A 24,491-nucleotide genomic window follows, 5' to 3' on the forward strand; every position below is an offset into this window, starting at 1 on the left:
AATAAGAGATAGTTAAGGATCCTCTTGGGGGGTAGCGATCACAACATGGTAGAATTTCAAATTCAGTTTGAGGGTGAGCAACTCGTGTCTCAAACCAGTGTCCTCAACTTAAATAAGGGCAATCACAGAGGTACTAAGAAAGAGTTGTCTAAAGCGGGCTGGGAAAGTAGTCTAAGGGGAAGGTCAGTGGATGAGCAGTGGCTGACTTTTAAGCAGATATTTTATAACACTCAGCAAAAATTTATCCTGGTCAAAAAGAAGGACTTGATGAGAAGGACGAACCATCTGTGGTTAACAAAGGTGGCAAAGGTGGTCAAGGAGAGTATCCAATCAAAAACTAAGGCATACAAAGCAGCAAAAACTGGTGGTAGGCCAGAGGATTGGGAATTCTTTAGGGACCAGCAGCAGATGACTAAAAAGCTAATAAAGAGGGAGAAAATTGATTATGAAGTAAATTGGCAAGAAATATGAAAACAAACAAAAACTTCTATGGGTATATAAAAAGAAAGAGAGCGGCTACAGTGAGACCCTTGGAGGATGTGACTGGAGAATTAATAATGGAGAACAGGGAAATGGAAGATAATTTAAACTAGCATTTTGCATTGGTCTTCACGGTGGAGGACACTGTAAACATCCCAAAGATATCAGATAAGCAAGGAGCTAATGGGAGGAAAGTTCTTGTAACAGCCTCTATCACAAGGGATAAAGTATTTGACAAACTAATGGGAATAACGGCAGACAAGTTGCCAGGACCTGATGGCCTGCATCCAAGGGTCTTAAAGGAAGTGGCTGCAGAGATAGTGGAGACATTGGTCAAAATAGTCCAGAACTCACTAGATTCTGGGAGGGTCCCAGCGGATTGGAAAACCGCTAATGTGACGCCCCTGTTTAAGAAGGGAGGGAGACAAAAAGCAGGAAACTATAGGTCAGTCAGCCTAACATCTGTCGTTCGGAAAATGCTAGAGTCCATTATTAAGGAAGAAGTAGCAGGACATTTAGAAAAGCTTAACACAATCACACAGAGCCAATATGGTTTTGAGAAGGGGAAATCATGTTTGACAAATTTGCTAGCATTCTTTGAGGATATAACAAGCAGAGTTGATAAAGGTGAACCAGTAGATGTGGTGTATTTGGATTTCCAGAAGGCATTCGATAAGGTGCTATATAAAAGACTATTGCACAAGATAAGAACTCACAGTATTGGGGGTAATGTATTAGCATGGATTGAGGATTGGTTAACACACACAACACAGAGAGTTGGGATTAATGGGCCTTTTTCAGGTTGCAAAGACGTAACTAGTGGAGTGCCACAAGGATCAGTCTTAGGGCCTCAATTATTTACTGTCTATATTAATGACTTGGAGAAGGGGGCGGAGTGTAATGTATCCAAATTTGCTGATGATACAAAAATAGGTGGGAGGGCAATTTGCGATGAGGACATAAGGAATCTGCAAGGGGATATAGATAGGTTGAGTGAGTGGGCAGAAACTTGGAGTTTAATGGAGGAAAGTGTGAGGCAATGCACTTTGGTAGGAAGAATCAAAAGGCAGACTACTATTTAAATGGAGAGAGACTTCAAAAAATTGCAGCACAGAGGGATCTGGGTGTTCTTGTGCATGAAACACAAAAGGTTAGCACGCAGGTGCATGCTAAAATAAAATAATTAAGAAGGCAAATGGAATTTTGGTCTGTATTGCTAGGGGGTTGGAGTTTAAAAGTCGGGAAGTCTTGTTACAACTGTACATGGTGTTGGTGAGGCCGCACCTGGAGTACTGTGTACAGTTTTGGTCCCTGTATTTAACAAATGATATACTGGCATTGGAGGCAGTTCAAAAGAGATTCAGTAGGCTGATTCCTGAGATGAAGGGGTTTACTTATCAAGACCGGCTAAACAGGTTAGGCCTTTATTCATCAGAGTTTAGAATAATGAGGGGTGATCTTATTTAAACCTACAAGATTTTGAGGGGGCTTGACAGGGTAGATGTTGAGAAGATATTTCCACTAGTGGGGGAATCTCAAACTAGGGGACATAGTTATAGAATAAGGGGGACACTCATTTAAAACCGAGATGCGAAGGAATTTCTTCGCTCAGAGGGTAGTGAATGTCTGAAATTCTCTACCCTAGAGAGTTGTGGAGGCTGGATCAGTGAAAGTATTTAAAGTGGAGGTAGATAGATATTTGAATTATCGGGGAGTTGAGGGCTATGAGGAGCTGGCACAAAAGAAGAGTTGAGGCCTGGAGCAGATCAGCCATGACCTTATTGAATGGTGGGGCAGGCTTGAAGTTGAATGGCCTACTCCTGCTCCTATTTCTTATGTTCTTATGTCTCCAGAAGAAAAGATAAATTGCCCATCAACTGCTTTAAACCGTCTCAATGCCAATCCTGAGAGACGACCCTTTATCAACCTATGAGATACATATCACTTTAATTTGTATGGGACTTTAAAAATACCACTTAATCTATCCTCACTTTGTAACTTCCTTGTGTGCAGACCTCTGACTGCATGCCTGTGTGAAAGTTGGAGCATTTTTATTACTTTTATTCAGACCCGGTGTAAGTACAATAAGCACTATGGTTTTGTCTTTCTAAAAAAAAATCACCAAGGAAACCCGTCTGTGCGTGTCCTTTACAGTCACAGCACTTAAACAGTTAAACACTCAATGAATTGGCAAACAAAGTTTTAAAAAACACTGTTGTGGTTAAACAAGAAGTGAGAAAAAAGGGAGCCATTTTATACCCCCCCTCACCCAATCGTAACACAAATATATGGTGCAGATGAAAAATAACATGACTGCCATCTACATGAAGCCATGGAGAGAACCAATAAAGCTGGAATCAAGCTAAATGCAGACAAATGCATTGTGTAGGTGACAGAATTTGAGTTCTTTTGAATGGTGTACACACACCTGATAGAGTTAAAACAAATCCTGAAAAGTCACAGCCATCTCTGAGATGGATACTCCAAAAGATGAGAAAAAATTGAGAAGATTCCTTGGCTTGACCTCACATGTCAGAGCACAGCAAACATATGAGAGCTGATGAGAGAAGACATTGAGTACCAGCAGTCAGAGTCACACAAGAGGAGTCTCAACAAACTCAAAGAAATAGTATGCAAGGAGACAAGTTTATCATACTACAACAGAAAGAAACCAGTCATTCTGATCTGAAACTCTCAAGGCTGATATCGACTGCAGAGCTTTTGGATGGAAGAGAGCATAAGGTAACTGTGCCAAACAAAATACTCCCTTAAGTGACCAGGAGGAAATGAGAAAACAACACACTAATGCACAAGTAGAAAGTCTTCAACCAATTCAATTCACTTCACATGATATCAAGAAACAGCTGAAGGCACTGGATACTGCAAAGGCTATGGGCCCTGACAATATTCCAGCAATAGTACTGAAGACTTGTGCTCCAGAACTTGCCACACCCCTAGCCAAGTTGTTCCAGTACAACTACAACACTGGCTTCTACCCAGCAATGTGGAAGATTGCCCAGGTATATCCTGTGCACAAAAAGCAAGACAAATCCAACCCGGCAAATTACTACCCCATAAACCTTCTCTCGATTATCAGTAAAGCGATGGAAGGGGTCATCAACAGTGTTATCATGCGGCACTTGCTTAGCAATAACCTGATCATTGATGCTCAGTTTGGGTTCTGCCAGAGTCACTCAGAGTCTGACCTCTTTACAGCCTTGCTTCAACCAAGGGCAAAAGAACTGAACTCCAGAGGTGAGGTGAATGTGGCTGCCCTTGAGATCAAGGCAGCATTTGACTGAGTGCTGAGTGTGGCATCAAGGAGCCCTAGCAAAACTGGAGTCAACAGGAATTAGGGGGAAAACTTTCCGCTGGTTGGAGTCATACTTAGCTCAAAGGAAGATGGTTGTGGTTGTTGAAGATCAATAATCTCAGTTCCAGGACATCACTGCAGGGTAGTATCCTAGGCCCAACCACCTTAAGCTGCTTCATCAATTACCTTCCTTCCATCATAAGGTCAGAAGTGGGTATGTTCGCTGATGATTACACAATGTTCAGCTCCACTCGCTACTCTTCAGACACTGAAGCAATCCATGTCCAAATGCAGCAAGACCTGGATAATATCCAGACTTGGGCTGACAAATGGCAAGTAACATTCGTGCCACACAAGTGCCAGGCAATGACCATCTCCAACAAGAGAGAATCTAACTATCTCCCTCTTGAAATTCAATGGCATTACCTTCACTGAATCCCCCACTACCAACATCCTGGGGTTACCATTGACCAGAAACTGAACTGGACTAGCCATATAAATACTGTGGCTACAAGAGCAGGCCAGAGGCTGGGAACTCTGTGGAGACTCACTCACCTCCTGACTCCCCAAAGCCTGTCCACCATCTACAAGGCACAAGTCAGGAGTTTGGTGGAATACTCCCCACTTGCCTAGATGAGTGCAGCTCCAACAACACTCAAGAAGCTTGACACCATCAAGGACAAAGCAGCCCACTTGATTGGCACCCCATCCAGAAACATTCACTTCCTCCACCACCAACAAACTGTGGCGGCAGTGTGTACCGTCTACAATATGCACTGCAGAAATTCACCAAGGCTCCTTAGGCAGCACCTTCCAAACCCACGACCGCCACTATCTAGAAGGACAAGGGCAGCAGATACATGGGAACACCACCACCTGGAAATTCCCTTCCAAGCCATTCACCATCCTGACTTGGAAATATATCCTTCACTGTCGCTGGGTCAAAATCCTAATAGCACTGTTGGTGTACCTACACTACATGGACTGCAGCAGCTCAAGAAGGCAGTCCACCACCACCTTCTCAAGGGCTGTTAGGGATGGGCAATAAATGCTGTCTTTCTGAGAGAAGGAAACAAGGTATAAAAGACTTTTAAGGGGTTTGGTTTATTTATAAAAGTCCATTGTTAATCTTTTAGTTGAGAATGAAGAGGTTAATGATTGGAACAGTTATTTACATTGATATAGAGGCATTATATATTTTTCGAAGGAAAAGGAATGTTATATTGTATCATTTGTAAAGAGTTACTAATTGTTATGTGAATATATATCCTGGGGTGCCACATCCCCTGTCACTATGTAGTCATGCGCTGCATAACAATGTATCAGTGTATTAGTCCACCAACCACATGGGGAGCAGCAAGAAATATACTCAACAAAGCTCCAGAATTTTAAGTACCAAGTGTGATTATTTCTAACTTATAGGAGACAGAAAACATAACACCCACCCGGTAAGCCTTTCAGGTAAAAAATCCCATGGAACTATTTCAGAGATGTTCTCCTTGAAGTCCTGGCCAATACTTATCCCTCAGCCAACATCACTTAAACAAATTATGTGGTCATTGGTACATAGCTGTTTGTGGGGCTTTACTGCGTGAAAGTTGATATGCACATTTCCTACATTACAACAGGAAGTGCATTTCAAAAGTGCTTCATTGACTAAAGCACTTTAGGATGTCCTGAGGTCATGAATGCCATTATATCAATGCAGTATTTTTATGAGTAAGGAAAAGCTAGCTGCTCAAGGCCAAGCACCTGCTGGCCAAAGTTCCAGTGTGGTTCTTGCCTCTGCTTTATGTTCCACAGATTTCAATCTTTTAGAGATTTATGTATGAAGAAGATTGAATACATCGCCTCTGGCCATGCAAACTGCATTGCAAATTTGAGGGAGGATATTGGAGGGATCTATTACCTGGACATGTACTTTCATGTACACACTCTGAACTGTAAAATGCATTAGAACACATTGCAATTACTTTCCTAGCCACATCAGAGCCCTCAGTAGCATTGCCCTAAAACACAGAGGGAGGAATTCTCATGAATTTTGTCATCAGCAATTCATTCTTAAAGATTGACCAGCTTCAACATACTGATCGCATATAGATTCATAAATTTCACAGTTGCTCAAATCTGGCCTCTCAGACAAATCTGTTGATAGGCTGGTTGTAGCCCGGCAGCAGGAACCTGCCTGGAGTAGGAACAGGTCAGATGACTGTCTTTCCAGAAAAGCACCACCTCTAGGAACATTAGCATTCTTATGCAAGTTACAGAAGCTGTGTTAGAAGATGAACAAGATCAGTCAGCCAGAACAACACCAGATGCGATAAACTCAGATCCAAGTCCATCACAATTTACAAACTGTCTCAAGAATTTCAGCAGACTGTCACTGAAAGCCTGCAGACAGCTGATTTCCTACTTGCACAAGAGAATCACTGAGAAGTAGTAGGGGGTTAAGTGTCACAACCACGGCAAATCACAGGCACAAAAGGGAGGCATCATGGCAAAGCTTGCTGATAACGAACATGGCGCAACAGAGTAATTAAATGCACAGAACCTAATTTAAGCATTGTGCCAAGTGTTTATTTGTAATGATTAAGAACAATGCAGGAGTCCAGCAACTGATGGGAATAGATGTTTTTGAATAAAATCTGCAGAACAATATAGGAGAAAATTACTTTATAGATGCAGTTTACCAGCTTTAAGAATTTTTTTTAATCTAACAATCTTTGAACAAATGGGGCCTGGACAATGCCACAGGGACATGTCTTTTCAACGTTGGACGCCTTGCTGAAACCTTTCACAGGAAGCCTCCAGTGAATGGAAATACTCCCGCAGAAACAGCAATTAAAATGAAACCTCACAAAGTTGCGTCAGATGATGCAAACTGACCTCTGGAGAGCTTCAAACACAGTGGCTGCTTTGCTAGTATCAGTCGACTTCTATGCCTCTGATTCCTTCCAGAATGTCGCTGGGAACAATTTCAACATCAATTGGCAGTTAATCAATACACCACTTAAGCTTTGTTCAGCAAGGCAAAGATCCATATCACTTTCTGCAAAAGAAGACTACAGCAAAATCACAGGCGGGACGATTCTGCTACATTTCAGGATTCCCCATTGTTCAAGGGGTCCCTGATGACACTCATGCAGTCATATCCCAGAAACCCAATCTTATTCATGAACATCAAGGATTTTCACACTGGGGCATAGGATCATTTAGGTTGTTGCTCATTCTGGCAGCAGTTGTAGTTCATTTATTTTGAGCTCTGGGTTATTTGAAAAAGAAGCCTAACTTGAATCGTGGAGATAGAAGCTACGCTCGACTACTCTCACTAATAATACCCTAGCAACACCTTCAATCAGAGTGTGAATGCAGAGAACATCAACACGCAAACTTCTTTCAGGACGAACATGCCAGGCAGGCCAAGGAATGTCAATCCAAAGCTGCCTCACTATATGGAATAGGAAGTCCATCTGCAGCAAGTAACACACTAGCATGACACTAGGAGTATAACTCTTAGCTTGTTATAAATTCCGAATGGACCCTGTTACCTTGGTCTTTTTTCAGATCCAGCATTGATTTCCTGATTTGCAGCTAGTGTTGCTGGATGTTAGAAATTGAATTGTTGCAATGTTCCATCTCCTATTGATGGTGGGAGGGATACCATGGAGCTTAAAAGAAAGCAAACCTCCTTTCTTCCACTTAAATCAGACTTTTTATTACTGTATATGGAAATTTTGATGGCACTCCATTGCAATTGCATAATTCACCAAAATGTTTGCCTGGGATAACAAACCCTGCCCTCTAAAAGCTTCTGTAACCTTTAAAAAAAAACTCCACAGTATCTTACCTCTGAAGCAGCACTGCCTCTGTGGCTGACAGATTCCTTGTCTAGAGTTCCCTTCATATGTAATGAAATAGGAACGTGGAAGTTAGAGGAGAAACTAACCTAAGTCGCCTAGAGCACTGCAAACAGAAATTACACAAAAACATAACACTGGTGCTCACTGGATAACATCTTCAATGAATACCTAGTGCAGCAGACTTCCATGCTACATTGCCGGTTCAATGGTGAATTCGTAATTGTCATTCTCAACTTCTTGTTGTACCATGATTTTGTTGAAGGTGAGATCATCTTACAGTACAAAGTTGTGCAACATGTAGAGGATGACCATTATTCATGAAACCCTGTGGTTATGTGTGGTGTAATTATAAGACACCCTTGATTGATCAAGACAACTGAAGTGCTGTTTAAAGATCCCTGTTATTGTTGGTAACTATTTTGATTGTAGAACAAACTTTATTGTATTTGTGAACTGTTTCCGTCAGTGGTTAGCATAAAGAAACTGTGAGCCATCGCTACAGGTATCAGGAGAATTCTAAGAGAAATCCTTTCACTCTTCCTTTCAAATAAGGATAGCAAAGATGACTCCCTTAAAATAAATACATCATGAAAACTTCTGGAGAAGACTGCATTTGGGATGATATTAGGCACAGTAAAATAGCAACATGGCTGCATTTAATGATGCTCTAGGACTCTGGAAGAGCTAACAGATATCCATAGACCTAACTTAGGAGGAGCTGAAAGCACAAGCTTTGAATGCCTTGCTAACTCTGGGGATTCTGGTGGTGTCAAATGAATGTTGGATCTTGTGTGGAGCTCTTCAGGAAAGGACTAATCCATCTATGTCATGGTGTTCTTGCTAACTTTTAGCCTCCTTCAGCACATTGGTACAAAATCATGTGGCTATGCAGCAAAGCTGCTGATGAGAACCACCAGGAATCTCCACTCCTAACCCTGCCAAAGTATCCAGGATCAAGGAAGGCTCCCTTTCATCAGTAACCAGACTGGCGCTTGCACCAATATGGGCCCATCTTGGGTATCTATCAGAAAATGGAGTGTAGGTAGTGCAGTATTAGGAAGCTACTCATTTTTAAAAATTATTCTTTGATGGGATGTGAGTGCCGCAAAGCCACTATTTATTGCCCATTCCTTATTTCCCTTGAAATGAATGGCTTGCTAGGCCATTTCAGAGGGCAGTTAAGAATCAGTCACATTTCTGTGGATCTGCAGTCACATGTAGGCCAGACCAGATAAGGATGGCAGATTTCCTTCCCTAAAGGATGTTTAGTGAACCAGATGGGTTTTTACAACAATTGATGATTGTTGTCGTGGTCACCATTACTGAGACTAGATTTGTATTCCAAATTTATTAGTTGAATTTAAATTCCACCAGCTGCCTTGGGTTTGAACCCCATCGGGGGGGAAGTTCAGGAGCGGGCGTGTGCAGGTGCGCTTCCAATCGGCGCCCCCGATTGGGGGCATGCCGCCATTTTATGTGGGTGGGCCAATTAAGGCCTGCCCAGCGTGATGTCAGCCAGGAAGCACTATGCACTCCCTGTGTGGGCGGGGGGATTCCCTAAGCCGAGAGTGCGCTGTTTCACGCACGCGCACGGAAGAGCGCACTCATCTCCCTGAGGCTAAGTGCTGCCTCAGGGAGATCGGCACCAAATTCAAAAACAGAAAAATAAAATTTCCCTGACATGTCCCCTCATGTGACACTGTCATATGAGTTGGGACATGTCCATCAGTTTTAATTAAGCTTTTATTAAATTTTTTAAAAACCTACATGAAACCTCATCCCGCCTGTGGATGAGGTTTCATGCTTTTTTTGAAGTCCACAAGGGCTCCCAGCCTGCCCCCAACCTTAAGGTTGGACGGGCAGGTCCTTCAACTAATGCAATTACTTTCTAAATGGCCTCAATTGGCCATTGACAGGTCGGCGGGCGCACAGCTGATTCGGCTGCGCCCCCGCCTTCCTGAAAATTGAAATGATGTCGGGAGTTCTGCCCGACGTCATCCCGCATCATTTTACATATCGGCATGCGGGTCCCGCCCCCACACGGCGACCGGGAAATCCTGCCCTATGTTCCCAGAACATTAGCTTGGGTTGTTGGATTACTTGTTCAATGACATTACCGGTACAGCATCATCTCCCAGATGGACATTCTGCTACCGCCAACAATATTCTAAACTTTTTAAAGAGCCAACAATGGATGATTTATTGGTGATACTAGGATATTTTCCTTCCCTAAACAGGTCTTCACATAATCGAACAACAGAGACCAAAACCCACTGTATCCAGGTTGCAGTCCAATTTCTGGCTCTTCTGTTGCAGGAGAATTGGATAAATTCCTCAACCAAAATATTTGACTTGTACCGTTACAAAGGCTGAAGTTGATTTACTTTGCTGTTGACTTCTACGTTTATGCTGAAAACTACCTTTTTTGCACAATATGGGTTTACATTCAGGAGAGCAGTGCTAAAGGATTGAAGTTTTGGCCTCACTGTGTTATGTAGTGGAGAAACTTACTGGTATGTCTTGCATATCCTCTGACATCAGAGACAGCTTTATGCTGCTGGACAACCTCTGCCAATATTAGTGCTCAATGGGCACTGAACTAAATCCCCATTTGCAGATGTACAATTTACATATATGTATTAGATTAGCATTGGAATATGGTGCCTTTTTCATTTAAATATCCATAATGTTGGGAATAACATGCAGTACTTAATTACCATTATACACTTTAACACTGCTGCAGTACACAAACAGATTTTCTTAGAGTAGCAAGTTGGCAGCAAATAAAAAACAGTAAGAATTTGTGCACTAAACTGCTTCTGAAATTACTGCTCAGTAACGCAGTAGTGAGCTTGACCCTTATTTATTACTAAAGTTTGTTAACAATACAAAGTTGGTGGGAAAGTAGGCTGTTATGAGTTCAAAAACAGGGTGCAGAAACAATTTAATCAGGTAGGGTGGATTTTCTGGGGTGCCATGGTCCTCGTGCAGCCCCACCCCCCAATGCCCCATGACCCCCACCCCGCTAGAAAGTCGTGAGGAGCCAACTCAGGCAAAGAATATTTAATAGACTGGAGGCAAGACTTCTGCCCCTCAGAGACAGGAAGTCCCGACTCAGAGAGCTGCCAGAGGCCAACAGCTCTCCACTACCGGCAGCACCACTGGGAGTGGTCACCACGCTGGTACTGCACTCGGGGCTTGAGGAGGCGAACTGCATTGGATCAGGATTTCAAAAGTGTTTGGGGATCTTGTTCGGTGTCAAGTTGGCCGGCCCCAGCAATGGGAGTTTGAGACCACTGAGGAAGGGGAAACTGGGGGGGATAACACATCGGACTCCTGGCCCACCAAGGATGGACCTACCTGCCACCAGGTCATGCAGGTGGCTGCTTGGAGTGGGCCTCTCCTGCCACCAGTTAAATTCTAGCAGTGGTGGGATGTGGCCCTTAAGTGGGTATTAATTCCCTACATAAGGACTTCACTTGGCCCACTGGTGGATGGGCTGCCAACACCACCCTCGCCATTGGTAAAATTGTGGTGGGGACATGGGCAAGCAGACAGTGAGCAGGCTACCCGCTGGATTTTATGTATCCCCACCACCGTCAAAGTCGCCAGAGGGGGAGCATAAAATAGGGCCTGTAAAATGAGTGGGCAAAAACATGCCATATGGAATATATTGTGGAGAAATGTGAAGTTATCTACTTTGATAGGTAAGATAGGAAAGCAAAATATTTGTTAAATGATGAAAGACTGGAAAATATTGGCATTCAGATGGATCAGGGTGCACTTGTACACAAATTACAGAAAGTTAACATGCAGTATAGCAAGTAATTAGGAAAGCAAATGGTACATTAGCCTTCTTAAAAAAGGGATTGGAATAAAGAAGCCTTACTGCAATTGTAAAGGGTCTTGGTGAGACCACACCAGGAGTGGCGTGTATGGTTTTGGTTCACTAGACTGGTTCCTGGAGTGAGGGTATTGTCCTCAGGAAAGATTGAGTAGACTATACTTATATTTCCTAGTGTTGAGAAGAATGTAAGGTGATCTCATTGAAACATGTAAAATTCCAGAAGGGCTTGACAGGACATCCTCCTTATGCTGGGAGCATGTTTTCCCCTCGGGGTCACAGTCTCAGAATAAGGGTTTGACCATTTAGGACTGAGATGAGGGGAAATTGCTTCACTGAAAGGGTTGTGAAACTTTCAAATTCAATATGACAGCGATATGCCGATGCTCAGTCGTTTGGTATATTCAAATCAAAGAGCGACAAATTTTGGATACCAAGGGAATCAAGAGATATGGGGACAGTGCAGGAAGATACAGCTGCATTAATAGAGTAGCCATGGTCTTGTTCAAAGACGAGGCGCTTCTTCTTATGGCTTTCTTTGATTCTAACCTGACAAGTACTCTAATGGAATATTGTAAGTTAAAGTTTGCTGGTTAGCCTCATTCACTTTCTTATTAGTTCATCAGTTCTTTGGTCATCTTGGCCTTGTATTTTTGTCCAAATATAGATACCATAGTTTTGAGGGGAGATGTCACGATCTGTACTTCCATTAGCTTTACATTTACAGAGAGCACCTTCTGAATATGTAGCCTATAGTTTTCCAAACATTCATTTAAAATGATAAGCTGACTGTGGGCTCATCTAACAGTGGGAGCACAGAAGTGACTCTTCAATTCACTGTCCGATCATTAACTAAGCTAGACTTTTACCTGTAACAGCTTTTAGTGTTGCTCTGTAAATTAGCAAGGTTAGATGAGGACTCTTGAGTTTTCTAATCCTTTTCCAGTATTTGCTGCCTCTAGCCTATTTATCTATCCTACGTGTGAAGAGAACTGGTAGTGGTATATATAAAACCACGCTAAGTTGTGAATGCCTGAAATACTGAAACCATCAACTGTGTCTGTTTTCCATGATACATTCCTCAGGGATACCCCAAGAAAAAGAAAATATTCTTATGCCTTTCAGTAACATGGGGGCTTGTTCGATCTGACAGATGTGCCAGTGCAATAAGTCTGGAATAATCTTTGATAACTAAAAGGTACTTTTGTCCCTGTGCTCACACAAGTTCACTGCAATCCTCTGTTCAGTTTAATAGTGTGGTCAACTTTCCCTCTGATCCTCTAGTTGGCCACCACAGAAATATGATTACCCATTCCAAACATTTAATCAACTCTTGGTGGGTTCCATGAAAAATCTCCATCCTCATTGTGACAAAGAACCTGTTCTGGCACAGTAACAAGGCATTCATTACTGAAAGTTATTTTTGTAAGGTTTATTATGCTGTCAGTTTATCAAGGACACATACGAATACATTTAAGCTACTGTTACGGAGGTGTGTTGATGTCAGATATTAAATTTTAATTTCATCAGATGGATTCACATATGGAACTTCTTATTAAAAATGGCAGCTTCAACTGTTGAAATAAAGGCACTGACTTAAGATGGCTACCTGACCTCCTATAACTGCAAGTTGGCAACCTTCTGGAAGCTTCCAAAGTAGATTACAAATAGACATGTTGAGACAACTCTCCTGTGGAATTTCACACCTGCTAATGTCAAGGATTACTCCAAGAACACAGGAACAATAAGCCTAGACGTAACTCTGAATCTGATCCAGTAGCCAAAGAGAGCTATCAAAATTGATTATGCACAATGAAGTGTTAAAAAGCAACAGTTACCCAGCATTGTCTTTCAATGGTTTTGGCTGACTGGTGGAATCTATGTCGTTACCATAAACAGGCAGTTAATTGCCTTCCATTGTGTATCAATGGCCAGTCATCATGTGACTGAAACTGCTTGCCACCATTTTAAATTTTCTTATTTCAAAGACATTGCTTGTTTTGGGGTCAGATTACACCAGCAGTGGGGAAGAATGCTGCTTTCCTTTTCTTTCCCTCGCCCAAACCAAGGTACGTTTGGATGTTGTTTGTTATACCAGGCTGTGGACAGCAGACAGAGAAAATCCTAAAGAAGACTTCAATCTTCATAGCAGCATTCCAGGAAAGAAGAATAAAAACTATAACCTTAAACTTCACCTCAACCAAGAACCAAAGCCTTTGAATTGCTAAAGCCAGACCAGCTAGCCACTTACAACCAGTGAATTCCTTATATCTTTGTCACTGTTGCTAATGTTCTTAGTTACTTTGTATTTAAGAACAGTTGTGGAGGTCAGTTTGCAATGGGAGACAGGATTCTTTGGTTACCACTTTAAGACCTCAAGACATCAAGAAGAGAATGACATTATCTGTAGAGTACCCTCGCTTCGACTTTGGCATAGCCTTATCTTGTAGGCGTCTGACATTTCCTGTTTCTCCTGCTCCTGTCGTGCTTCTGTTGTAAGGATATATACAGGGACAACAGAACCATCACCATGGGCTGCAGCACTACTGGAGGAGGCCAATAAACATCTTCTTAGGACAGTTGGGGATAAACAATAAACACATCTTTAAAAGGGAAATATCCATAATGAACCTTATTCTAAGAGCTCCATGACAAAACAGTGAGAAGCAAAGCATTTCCTTGAAAGAAACAAGTGAAAGCTTACAAAACCTTCTCTTAGTTCCACTGCTAAGAATATTTTTGTCAAATTGTTTAAGTCAAAGTTAATGTTTCAGGCAAGGTTCATGGACATTCGAAAGCTGCAGGCTCAATGACTTCCTGATTTGATGAATCAGGCAGGAAACTTGCCCAACTTTTGTGCAAGATCAAGTTAAGTCAGCTGCAATTTTGATATAAATGATGACATTCTAGAACAGCAATTTTTGCCCTCAATATCTTGTCATTTGCATACTTTGGGAGAGGTACACATTCTGCTAGTATCCAATTACACCAGAATTGAATGTGTCTTTTAAAATGGCTGTAGCTACCATGTATCAGTACAAACTATAGTCCTCTCTGCTAGGGCAATACTGCTTTTACACTGAAAGAATTTGCAATAGGTCTGGAAATTCCTGGGTTCCCTATGTGGTGATGTAAATGTGGTGGAGTAGGACTTATGCCTTCGAAATCAGAGGATGCTGACCCTTCAGAGATCCTGGAGTCAACTAATTTAAATAATACTGGCAATTCAACTATGGCCATGTTGCCAGCAAGAGGTAGATATACCTGGGCAGCTCAGAAAATTCATCAATGGGGTGGATCAAGCGTGTAATTTCTGGCATTTACAGGTTCCATGTATTTACAGGACTGAGTAGGCTGTTAGAAGAGGGACAGAAATACCTAAAGAAGAGAAAAGGCAAGCATCTAACCATCTGACTTCTCTGAGGCTGATGTAGGTGACCAAAATTAGATACAGGAAGCATGCAGTAGTTGGGCTTGTAGGAAAATGGCCATCACTTGCATCAGCATGGGTGATTTGGAAGGGGGTGGCTGTGAGTAGGATTGCCATAACCCTGAGGATCCTCTTACAATGTTGAAAGAAGTTTAATAATCTCATTAGGGTAACAAAGGTTTGTGTGTTTTCAGACGAGTAACTGAATGACAGAAAAGCCATTGAATATTTACTGGAACAATAGTCAAGAACTGTTCAAGGCTATTTCATTGCACCAACCACCTTGCCCTAGAAGCAGACTCTTGATTATCTCTGGGCAACGGCTGAACATATGTCTGTCTGTATCTCCGAACAAAAGAAGCCACTTGGCAGCTTTAAGAAAACTCATACCCTGTTCGCTCGGAGGAGCCTCTAACAACCACCTGTGGACTGCACAGCACAACTTCAAAGAGAGCTTTCCAAAGGCCATCTGTATTTAATAACCCAGGCTAGCCAGAAGGAAACTGATGGTCTAAGACAAAAGGTCCTGCAACCTTTCTTTAAATTCGTAATGGCTGAGACATGTAGAAGCCTTTGAAACCCAGCCACATTCCAAACGATGGATACACATCCTTTGTTGGAGACCGGGTGGAGAGGTGAGATTCATGTGACAAAGGCCTCTGGCTTGTTGAACAAGTAATATTGCTTTGCTGAGCTGAAAAGTTCTGTCTGCTTTGTGTCATCTGACTAGCAGCCTCACAGGCAAGGAGCTCTATCAAGGTGGAAGACCTGGCCCCATCTACACTGCTTCTGCTGGAAATTCTGTGCCATTGCTTACAAGACTGATACATCTCTGTGTGCCTATCTCATCTTGTGAAGTCCACACCACCAGAGAAATAAATTCTACAGCATCAGTTTTCAACCAGCCAACCTCATTGGACTTTGATTCTGGGCTCTGAAACCCACGTGAACCAATATTTATTTTCTCTGTGGCCTCTGTAATGTAAATCCTCTTTTCTCTATCCCTGTCTTTACTGTCTGAGTGTAGCGGTGACATTGTAACCCTCCTTTCCATGTTTTGAGTGTGTGTAAATAACTAACCCTTTGAGATTTTTTTATTCATTTGGGATATGGATGTCACTGGCTAGGCCAGCATTTATTTCCCATCCCTAATTGCTCTCAAGAAGGTGGTGGTGAGATGCCTTCTTGAACCGCTGTAATCCATGTGGTGTAGGTACAGTCACAGCGCTGTTAGGGAGGGAGTTCCAGGATTTTGACCCAGTGACAGTGAAAGTATAGCAATAATTTTCCAAGTCAGGATGATGAGTGTCTTGGAGAGGAACTTCCAGGTGGTGGTGTTCCCATGTATTTGATGTCTTTATCCTTCTAGATGGTAGCAGTGGTGGGTTTTGAAGGTGCTGCCCAAGGAGCCTTGGTGAATTTCTGCAATGCATCTTGTAGACAGTACACACTGCTGCCACTGTTCACCAATGGTGGAGGGAGTGAATGTTTATAAGAAGGGTGCCAGTCATGTGGGCTGCTTTGTCCTGGATGGTGTCAAGCTTCTTGAGTGATGTTGGAGCTGCACTCATCCAGACAGTTCATCCTATCTCGAGTTTGCCATGGGGTTATTAATAGAAAATTGGATCACACCAAAACTTAGGGCTTGGGAAATACACCACCGCTTATAAAGAGTGAAACAAATCAAAACACCTTTCTGTTTACAGATGGGTGGTGAGAGGAGGAATTAGTGCTGTTTAAATTAACACCCCTCCTGTCTGCAAAAGTTTATTCAAACAAATTTATTTTAGTTCTTTTAGTCCTTTCTAACCAAATTGTTGTAAAGGATTATGTGGTGGATGCTACATATCCAAACTTTCAGAAGGCACTTGATAAGGTGCCTGTCAAGATGCTTATAGCTAGAGTGAAAACACTTGGAATAAAGGAGGAAATTATAAATTGGATTTTAAAAAATGCACAATTAATAAGATACAGACAATGACAGTCACTTTAATTGGACAACTGCGACAAACAGGAAACCCAAAGTTACATCCCCAGGACCTCGGTTGTTCAGAGTATTAATAAATGAAATGAATGAAGCTATTAAAAGTAAGTCTGCAGATTGCACTAAGGTATGTAGGAAAGCAAGATGTTCAAAGGAAAATGATACATCTCTGAGGTACCTAAAAATATCTTAACAAATGGAGAGAAGGATCACAAATGGCATTTCATCTAAAGAAAATGCAGGATTACAGTAAAAATGATGAATATAGTAAATAAAGAGGTAAATAAAAATTAATCAGGAATTTAGCTATGTATAATAGTCAGGCATTGAACAAATTGTCTTAGCATAAGCAGCATTGATGAAGAGGTGCTAAGGTAATAAGTATATTCTCAGTAGAAAAAAGATGAAGGAGAAAATTTTGTTCAAGATGAAGGAAATTATTAATGAGAATGTTATGTGCAAAACCAGGACAAAAAATCTGACAGCATGAAAGCAAACTAAGAATGTAAATGCTAAACGTACCACAACTAATGATAAATTCACCACTTTATGGTGTTGATTTTAACTAACAATGGGATTAGTGCACGGGGGGAGTGCGGCGTGCCAATATATGTGGCATGCCCCGAAAGATGTTATCAGCACGTGGCCCTGCTGATGATAAGTACCCTGACCTTATTCTGGTGATGGGCAGGTTGGCCAGCCAGTCGGTCAGGATGTCGTCCGCTTTCTCTGTTTGATTTGAGGCAGGAGTCCTGAGGCAGCAGATCTAAATGATGAATCCACCTCTTAAAAGGAGGTTACATTTACTGTATTCTAACCCTGCTTTCATCTTGAATTAACCTTGTGCTGTATGTTGGAGATGACTGGAAGGAGGGGAAAGGTTGCTCCTCTGCAAGGTTTTCAGACATTTCCCTGGAGGTGTTGCTGGTAGCAGTTAGGCCTGGGAGGAATTTGCTTTTCCTACAAATTGGGAAGAAAGTTGAAATGTAAATGCACCATTCAAATCATCCACTTGTATATGCATGCTAACCAGAAATGATCAAATATTAACCATCGGCATCAAAAAAGCTGACCTCGCCTCCCAAGAAAACAGAACTACCATTTTAAGGCAAGACGTTATATAGGATTTGTCGCTAAAGCTCAAAATATTCTCAAAATTCTTTCGTTGGCATTCGAGGGGCAAAAAATAAACATGCAAATTCTTAAGAAGGGGTATATGAAATTGAAGGTACAAAATTGGTGATGTGGTTCTGGAGATGAATTAACAGCCAGTCCTGGGTAGTAGCAATGGACTTGGTAGTTGTTCATGTTTGTCAGCAAGCGCTGACATGCTAATTCTTGAAATTTCCATGGGTTTTTTCCTGATCTCCCAATGTAATTTTGACAGAAAATTGATAGAAAAACCAGAGAAGCAGTTGTTTACAGCATTTCTTCAGGGTTTCTCTTAAAGTTATAACTGGACAATGGTGAACCACTGTGGAAATTCTACGCCTATCTACCAGCAGGAAACATTGAGAGTTAGTCATAGAATATGCTGTGCAATAAATACTGACTTAATTAAAGCACTCAGAAGTAAACTGAATCAATTTCTTCAATTTAAAAAATCTCTTCAATTTAATGAAGAGAATAGAAATAAGAATTTAACTCCGGAAATTAGGAGTAATCACACCTGATGGTGCCCTCCAGCAGTGATCCTGCCAGAGTTTGTGGGTTTATTAGGAAAACAATTTATTTGGATGGGGCCAGCAGACATCCACACCGCAAGCGTATCTCAGCAGCCTGCTTACCCCATGTGACAAGAAATTCTGGCACCCACCGGGACCTTAGGGCTGTGACCAGCACCTCTGAGATCATAGTCGCAGCCTCAGAATTGCCTCTCTGGCCTGAACCCCCTTGCACTACGATGGGGCCCACCTGCACCTTTCTGACGTACTTCGATCCTATGATGTTTAAAAGATGGTCAAACGAAATCCTGAAATGTGATCTACATAATGTAGCAAGCATTCTGGATCAAACTACTTGATATCAGATATTTAAGAGATTATTTTTGAAATCTGCTTTGTGCCTAATCTTATGCTCTTTATTTGGCAGATTACTAAGTGTAATTTCAGATTTTCAGATAATTATGGGCTCCCACATACATATATATTATTATAATTATCTCTTTAAAAATGACTCTGGCATAATCAAATATGTGTAATTTAAACTGTTCTACTTCATTAGCAAAAGATGAAACTTCTAATCAAGAGGAGGCCAATGAGGAACACCTTATGAAAACAAAGAGAAACAAGTATGTCAATTATTTTGTTCGCTTTGATATGTATTATTCTTCGTATTTTATGTTTCTTTTATCTACATTGTGCCGCCTATTTTGTAAATGCAGTGTTTAATTTTGTTAAATTAAGCTGTGTTTTATAATTATGCATCACTAGTTGTTCATCAGGATGCCATATGAAATGTATATGGAACCCCTCAGCAAGTATTCCGGATACACTTGCGAAGATGATACAGGACTTGCATGTATATAAAATAATGCTGTGTCCATGTGCTCATTTAACATTACTAGCTTATTCATCAATGCTACATTTAAGGAACCCATAGATATTTGTGCTGCAGCATCATATCATGGCAATCTAGACCCGCCAGTATTACGTGAATCAGTATTCATTGAACTTATGAACTTGGCAACTCGTTGAGTTCAGCTTTAATGACACCTTGTATACACAAAAAGATGGTGTTGCCATGGGATCCCATCTAGGCCCAGCTCTCACAAACATCTTTGTTGGGTTCCATGAGAACATGTCTTCAATGGAATGATACCCAACCTCCTACCCATTGCACATTTTCGATATGTGGATTATACGTTTGCTATATTAAACACTACGGCTGCATGTAATGTTGCATGTCTTCATGGGCTCCAACTGCACCCAAATTCACCATTGAAATGGAGCAGTCAAATGAACTCCCTTTCCTTGACAAACTAGTTGAAAAACCTGTCAGGGGATTCTTTATCACAGTCTTTAACGCAAGGCTACCTTCACTGGTCAATACGTGTATTGGGATTCTTACAGCTCCACGCGCTATAAGATTGGCCTTATCAGCAACCTCATAAATAGGACCCAAGCTATTTGCTCACCATGCAAGCTTGATGGTGAAAAAGGGCACATCAAAGACATCCTGCGGGATATTGTCTACCCTGATCAAATCATTTCATGCTATATATCGCACAAACTCATGAATGGGCCCAAGGCCATCACTTTCAGCCCTGAAAAGTGCCCAGTCTACCTCAAGTTATCCTGGAAGACCAAGGTGACTCAAAAATCTGAGCAACAGGTGAAGCTAGCTGTTTCTCGCTGCTACTATGCAGTAGCAACATGAGTGGTATTCACCACTAATAGGATGCTGCCATCAAGCCAAAAAAACATTCTGCCTATCACACAAATGAGTAAAGTGGTACATGAATTTGAGTGTCAGTATGTTGCTAGGTATGTAGGCCATATGTTCCAAAGACTGGCGGATTATATCAAACAGCATGTCCCTTCTGCTGTTCACAACGGGTAAGTTACGGACCATAACCAACCAGCCTGTGCTTGCAAAACACAATACACAGTGCCACAATTGGACAACATTTGCTAAATAATCCTCAGTGTGTCAAAAATTATGCTGACAACCAATTTAAGATTGTCAGTTGGGCCCGCAGTGTGGCATATTTACATGTACTGGAAGCGATAATATATTAATATACAGGGCCCTTCTTTGCAGACAGAAAGAGCATGCACAAACATTGTGCCTGTTTCAGCTAAACAAAATAAGTGACAGCCATTCACTGGTTCATTCCCCAGGGCAATGTCATGACCAATCACAGTCAAGCTGCCTGGTTTAAATTTCAAACAATGCTTGGCAGTTAACTGTCAGTTACCATCTACTGGTACATTCTCCATGGTAACACCTCTATGAATCACAGTCCACTTGCCAACCAATCAGCACTCTCTTCTCATACAATACAAATATTTTGCTTCTCCTGACATTGGTATTCTCTTGCGAATTGTCCTCATGAGTGGAATATGAAAAGTTTTGACAAAAAAGTCTTTTTTTACCAGTTCTGTATTACCAAATGACTATTTGTTTTCTGTTTTATTTTCAACTCCTTTTGCAATCTTATGAATCCTATCATTCAGCTCAGTGGTTCTCAGCATGTCTGACACATCCAATGCTATTTCTTCTTCAAGTTCCTTGCACTTCAGTGTCGGATTTACATTTTCTGATCTTATTTCTGTATTTTCTTCCCCAGTCTGCAACAGAACTTTGTCCTTGCCCTTCATTTTGGATTTTGGTTGCACTGTTAGCCATGTCAGTCTCTGGTGAAGTTTTAACTTGTTTCAGTTCTGTAATTGTGCTCCTCATGGCTTCATCATCCGCTCGCAGTTTGGAAAGTTCTACGGCTTTTCCTTTCAATATCTCCTCTTCTCCTTTCTACTGCTTCATCAGCTCTTCACCTGTTTCTTGTAGCCTTTGGCTTCCTCCTGGGATGTAAAACATTGCGAAGTCTGCTCTGTCAACTGGTTCTTCAGTGATGTTAGATTCATTTTGCTTCTCGTCATCATTTTCTAGAGGAAAGAAATTCGTCCTAAGGAATTTTTGTAGCATGTGAAGGCCTGTCAACAGGTTTGCCTTTTCTTTGTGAAGCTCATTTGCTTCATCTTGAGCTTTCCTGTAATTCAGCATAGTCTCCTTGAGTTTCTTCTGCTGTGCTTCCATTCTGCTGTTTAAGTCAGTTTCATTTCTTCATGCTGCTGAATGTTTGTGCATTCCTTTTGCAATTGATCTTGAAGGACAATCAGTTGTTCTTTCAACTGTTTATTTTCTTGTTGACCTCTTACCAACTCACTCTGGGCTTTGGTGCATTGTTTTTTTGCTCTTGGTAGTTCCAACGCAGCTTTTCCTGAAGTAATATTCAACACCCTTTTGAGATCCTCATGTTTTTCCATGGCTACTTATTGATTCTTCAAGGAGTCCTTCAGGATTGCATCTTCTTTTGCGTGCCTTTTCTGCCTGCTTTTTTACCTTGCTGTACATCTAGTTGAGAGTTTCTAACTCCTGCTTTGATTTTCCAACTGTGGAATTGAGGGTCATTATTTCCTCCTGGTTCCTTTGTGTTGTCTCTGGAATTTGTTTGTACAGATCTCAAAAAGCTTGGTCCATTGAAGACTTCAGTTTATCGTGCATTTTCAAAGGTATGTACTCAGCTTGGATCTTGCACTTCAAATTTTCCAGTTCAGCTCTGATGTGAACATTTTCCTGTGGAACAGCTTCAATTACTTTTTGCACATTTTGCTTGTTTTGAGTTACCTCAGATAGCTTTCCTTCATTCACAGCCATTTGCTCACTCTGCACTACCATCTGTTGTTACAGTCCAGATACTGTGTCAGCATTGTCAAAAAAATCTATTATTAAACCTTTTGCCTGCTTCCCAGCCATTTCTTTCTTCTGCCCTAAACTGTTCGGCTCGTGCAGTTCATTGCACTGACATGGTTGGTAACCATCTTGTGGTTTACTTGGATATATTCTCCCTCGCTCTGGAGTCTTCTGTCACTATCACTCCGGGGCCCTTTCTTGCCCTCGCTCTGGAGCCTTTTTGTTGCCCTCGCACTAGGGTTTTTTATTGCCCCCTCTCTGGAGTCTTTTGTTGCCCTCAGTGCTTTTTGGGCAGTTTCCCTCTCTGGGATCTTTCATTGCCCTCAGCACTTTATTGGGAGCTACCCTCGCTGTCTGGGGTCTCCTGTTGCTCTTGGTGCTTTATTGAAACTTTAAAATATCTATCAAAGCCTTCTAATATTCCACAAAATGTTGTAAAGTATGGACCTATACATTGGCTGTAGAGTACTTCACCAGCAAAAGAACCAAAGATGAATAAAAACTTATCAACTTGTACTTCTTCTGATTCCTTATTTAATCTTGTAGTTCTTCTGGAAATTAAAAAAAAAGTATTTTCAAGACTCCCGCTCTTGGGTCTGGTTTAGCCCTTTCCATAGCAAAAATGCATCTGGCTCTTCTAATCTGCTGTCCATGTCCATTTTGTTTTCCTGTAGTTACCGATTTAAATTTCATTACCCCTTCAAGATTGTTAGTGAGGTAACCATTTTATTCATTGGGGCTGTCTGCAGCTGTTAGCTTTCTGTGCTGTGAGTTTCCCCGCACGTTTTCAGGTTTTGGCAGGCTCTCTGGCGATTGTGGCTACTTTTGTTTTTGAACTTCTAAACTTTCAATGTAGGAGTACTGCTTTTTTCTATGATCCTTGCCCTCCTTTTCCTGCAGGTCCTCTTCTTTTGAGCTTTGGCGGGCTCATGGTCCAATCGAGGCCCTTTTTTAAAAATGTTTTTTAAGCGACAGTACTTTTCTCCTCTGCAATGCCTGCCTTTTGTTTTTTTCTTTCAGGTAACTTTCCTATTTTTCAGCAGCGTCTTCTTTACTCTGCAGTTTCTCTTCTTAAACTTTTGACCCTACCAGCTGACTTTTATTTAACTTCTTTTGTCTCTAAATTCAGTGCAGCTTGGGCACCACTGCTGCAATCTGCTGAGCCCAAGACTGCTACCTATTCTATAATGTAAGTACAGCTTTGATTTTGTAACTTTGCTCACTGTCTTATAAACTGTCCAGGTTCTTTGACTCTGTGGTACTCAGGATCTTGCAATTTTTTTGTAATTTTGCTCGCTCGTCTTTGTGACCTGATCAGGTATTTTTTTTCTTTTTACTCTGCGTCTCTCGGGGGCCTTGCAATAAACTTCCACTCACTGTGGTGAATTCCTCAACTTCTAAGGTTGTAGCGAAGTTTCTTCAAATGTTCCTTCAATTTTTCTTCTTAAGTGCACATCTCTCTAGTTTGGCTTCAGCTGTTTTTAGTTTTTCATACCTTGGGATACTGTCCTAGGTTCATAATTTCAAATGCCACCTTTCATATCACTGCTGATGTGATCTTTTAGAAGTGACCACCGCTGCCAACCATGTTGTAATATGGGTTCTTTAGATGTTTCAATGGTGAAATCTTGAGGCTTGCATATTTAAACATGAACCATTTATTGTTAATCTTTAACTATTTATAGATCCCATGATGCTATTACCTCCATGCAAGATGGTTCCAGAGTGTTCTCTCTAGACTGTTCACTTAGTCTATTACCATGTGACTCAATACATCATACCGTGGGCAGGGCTATTCTCCAGTCCCACATTAACCCAGCTCTGCCAAGCACCTTTACATTACAATGGCATGCAGGCACATCATATGATAGACCCTGTTAAGGTGCCAGGTATGACTGACAGCTGGATTTCAGCATTTAGCTGTGCATGTGCAGACAGCTGAAGTTGCTGTCCATTTTACATTTTAACTGTGACAAACACTGACAGTTTCACCAGTATTACAGCTGCAAAATCCAGGCCAATGTTTCATTTATTTTATTTATTATGCCTCTTTCAAACAAAGAAGGGCATGAAAATGTGTTTCTTTATTGATGACACTGGGGCAAACCAACTTCATCTTTATGGAGCAATTTAAAAGAGGCAACAACTTTAAAAGTCATAAAATG

General features: G+C 41.4%; 1 protein-coding gene across 1 annotated transcript in view; it reads left to right on the forward strand.

Annotated features, from left to right (window-relative positions):
* The window catches only part of tcerg1l (transcription elongation regulator 1 like), a 345,583-nt gene that overhangs the window by 112,774 nt on the left and 208,318 nt on the right, over positions 1-24,491 (forward strand). The window contains exon 5 of the mRNA XM_078565305.1: positions 19,135-19,201. Within this exon, the coding sequence (XP_078421431.1) occupies positions 19,135-19,201 (67 nt within the window). The remainder of the gene's footprint in view (positions 1-19,134; positions 19,202-24,491) is intronic.

The sequence above is a fragment of the Cetorhinus maximus genome, chromosome 20 (assembly GCF_964194155.1).
Source record: "Cetorhinus maximus chromosome 20, sCetMax3.hap1.1, whole genome shotgun sequence".
NCBI lineage: Eukaryota > Metazoa > Chordata > Chondrichthyes > Lamniformes > Cetorhinidae > Cetorhinus > Cetorhinus maximus.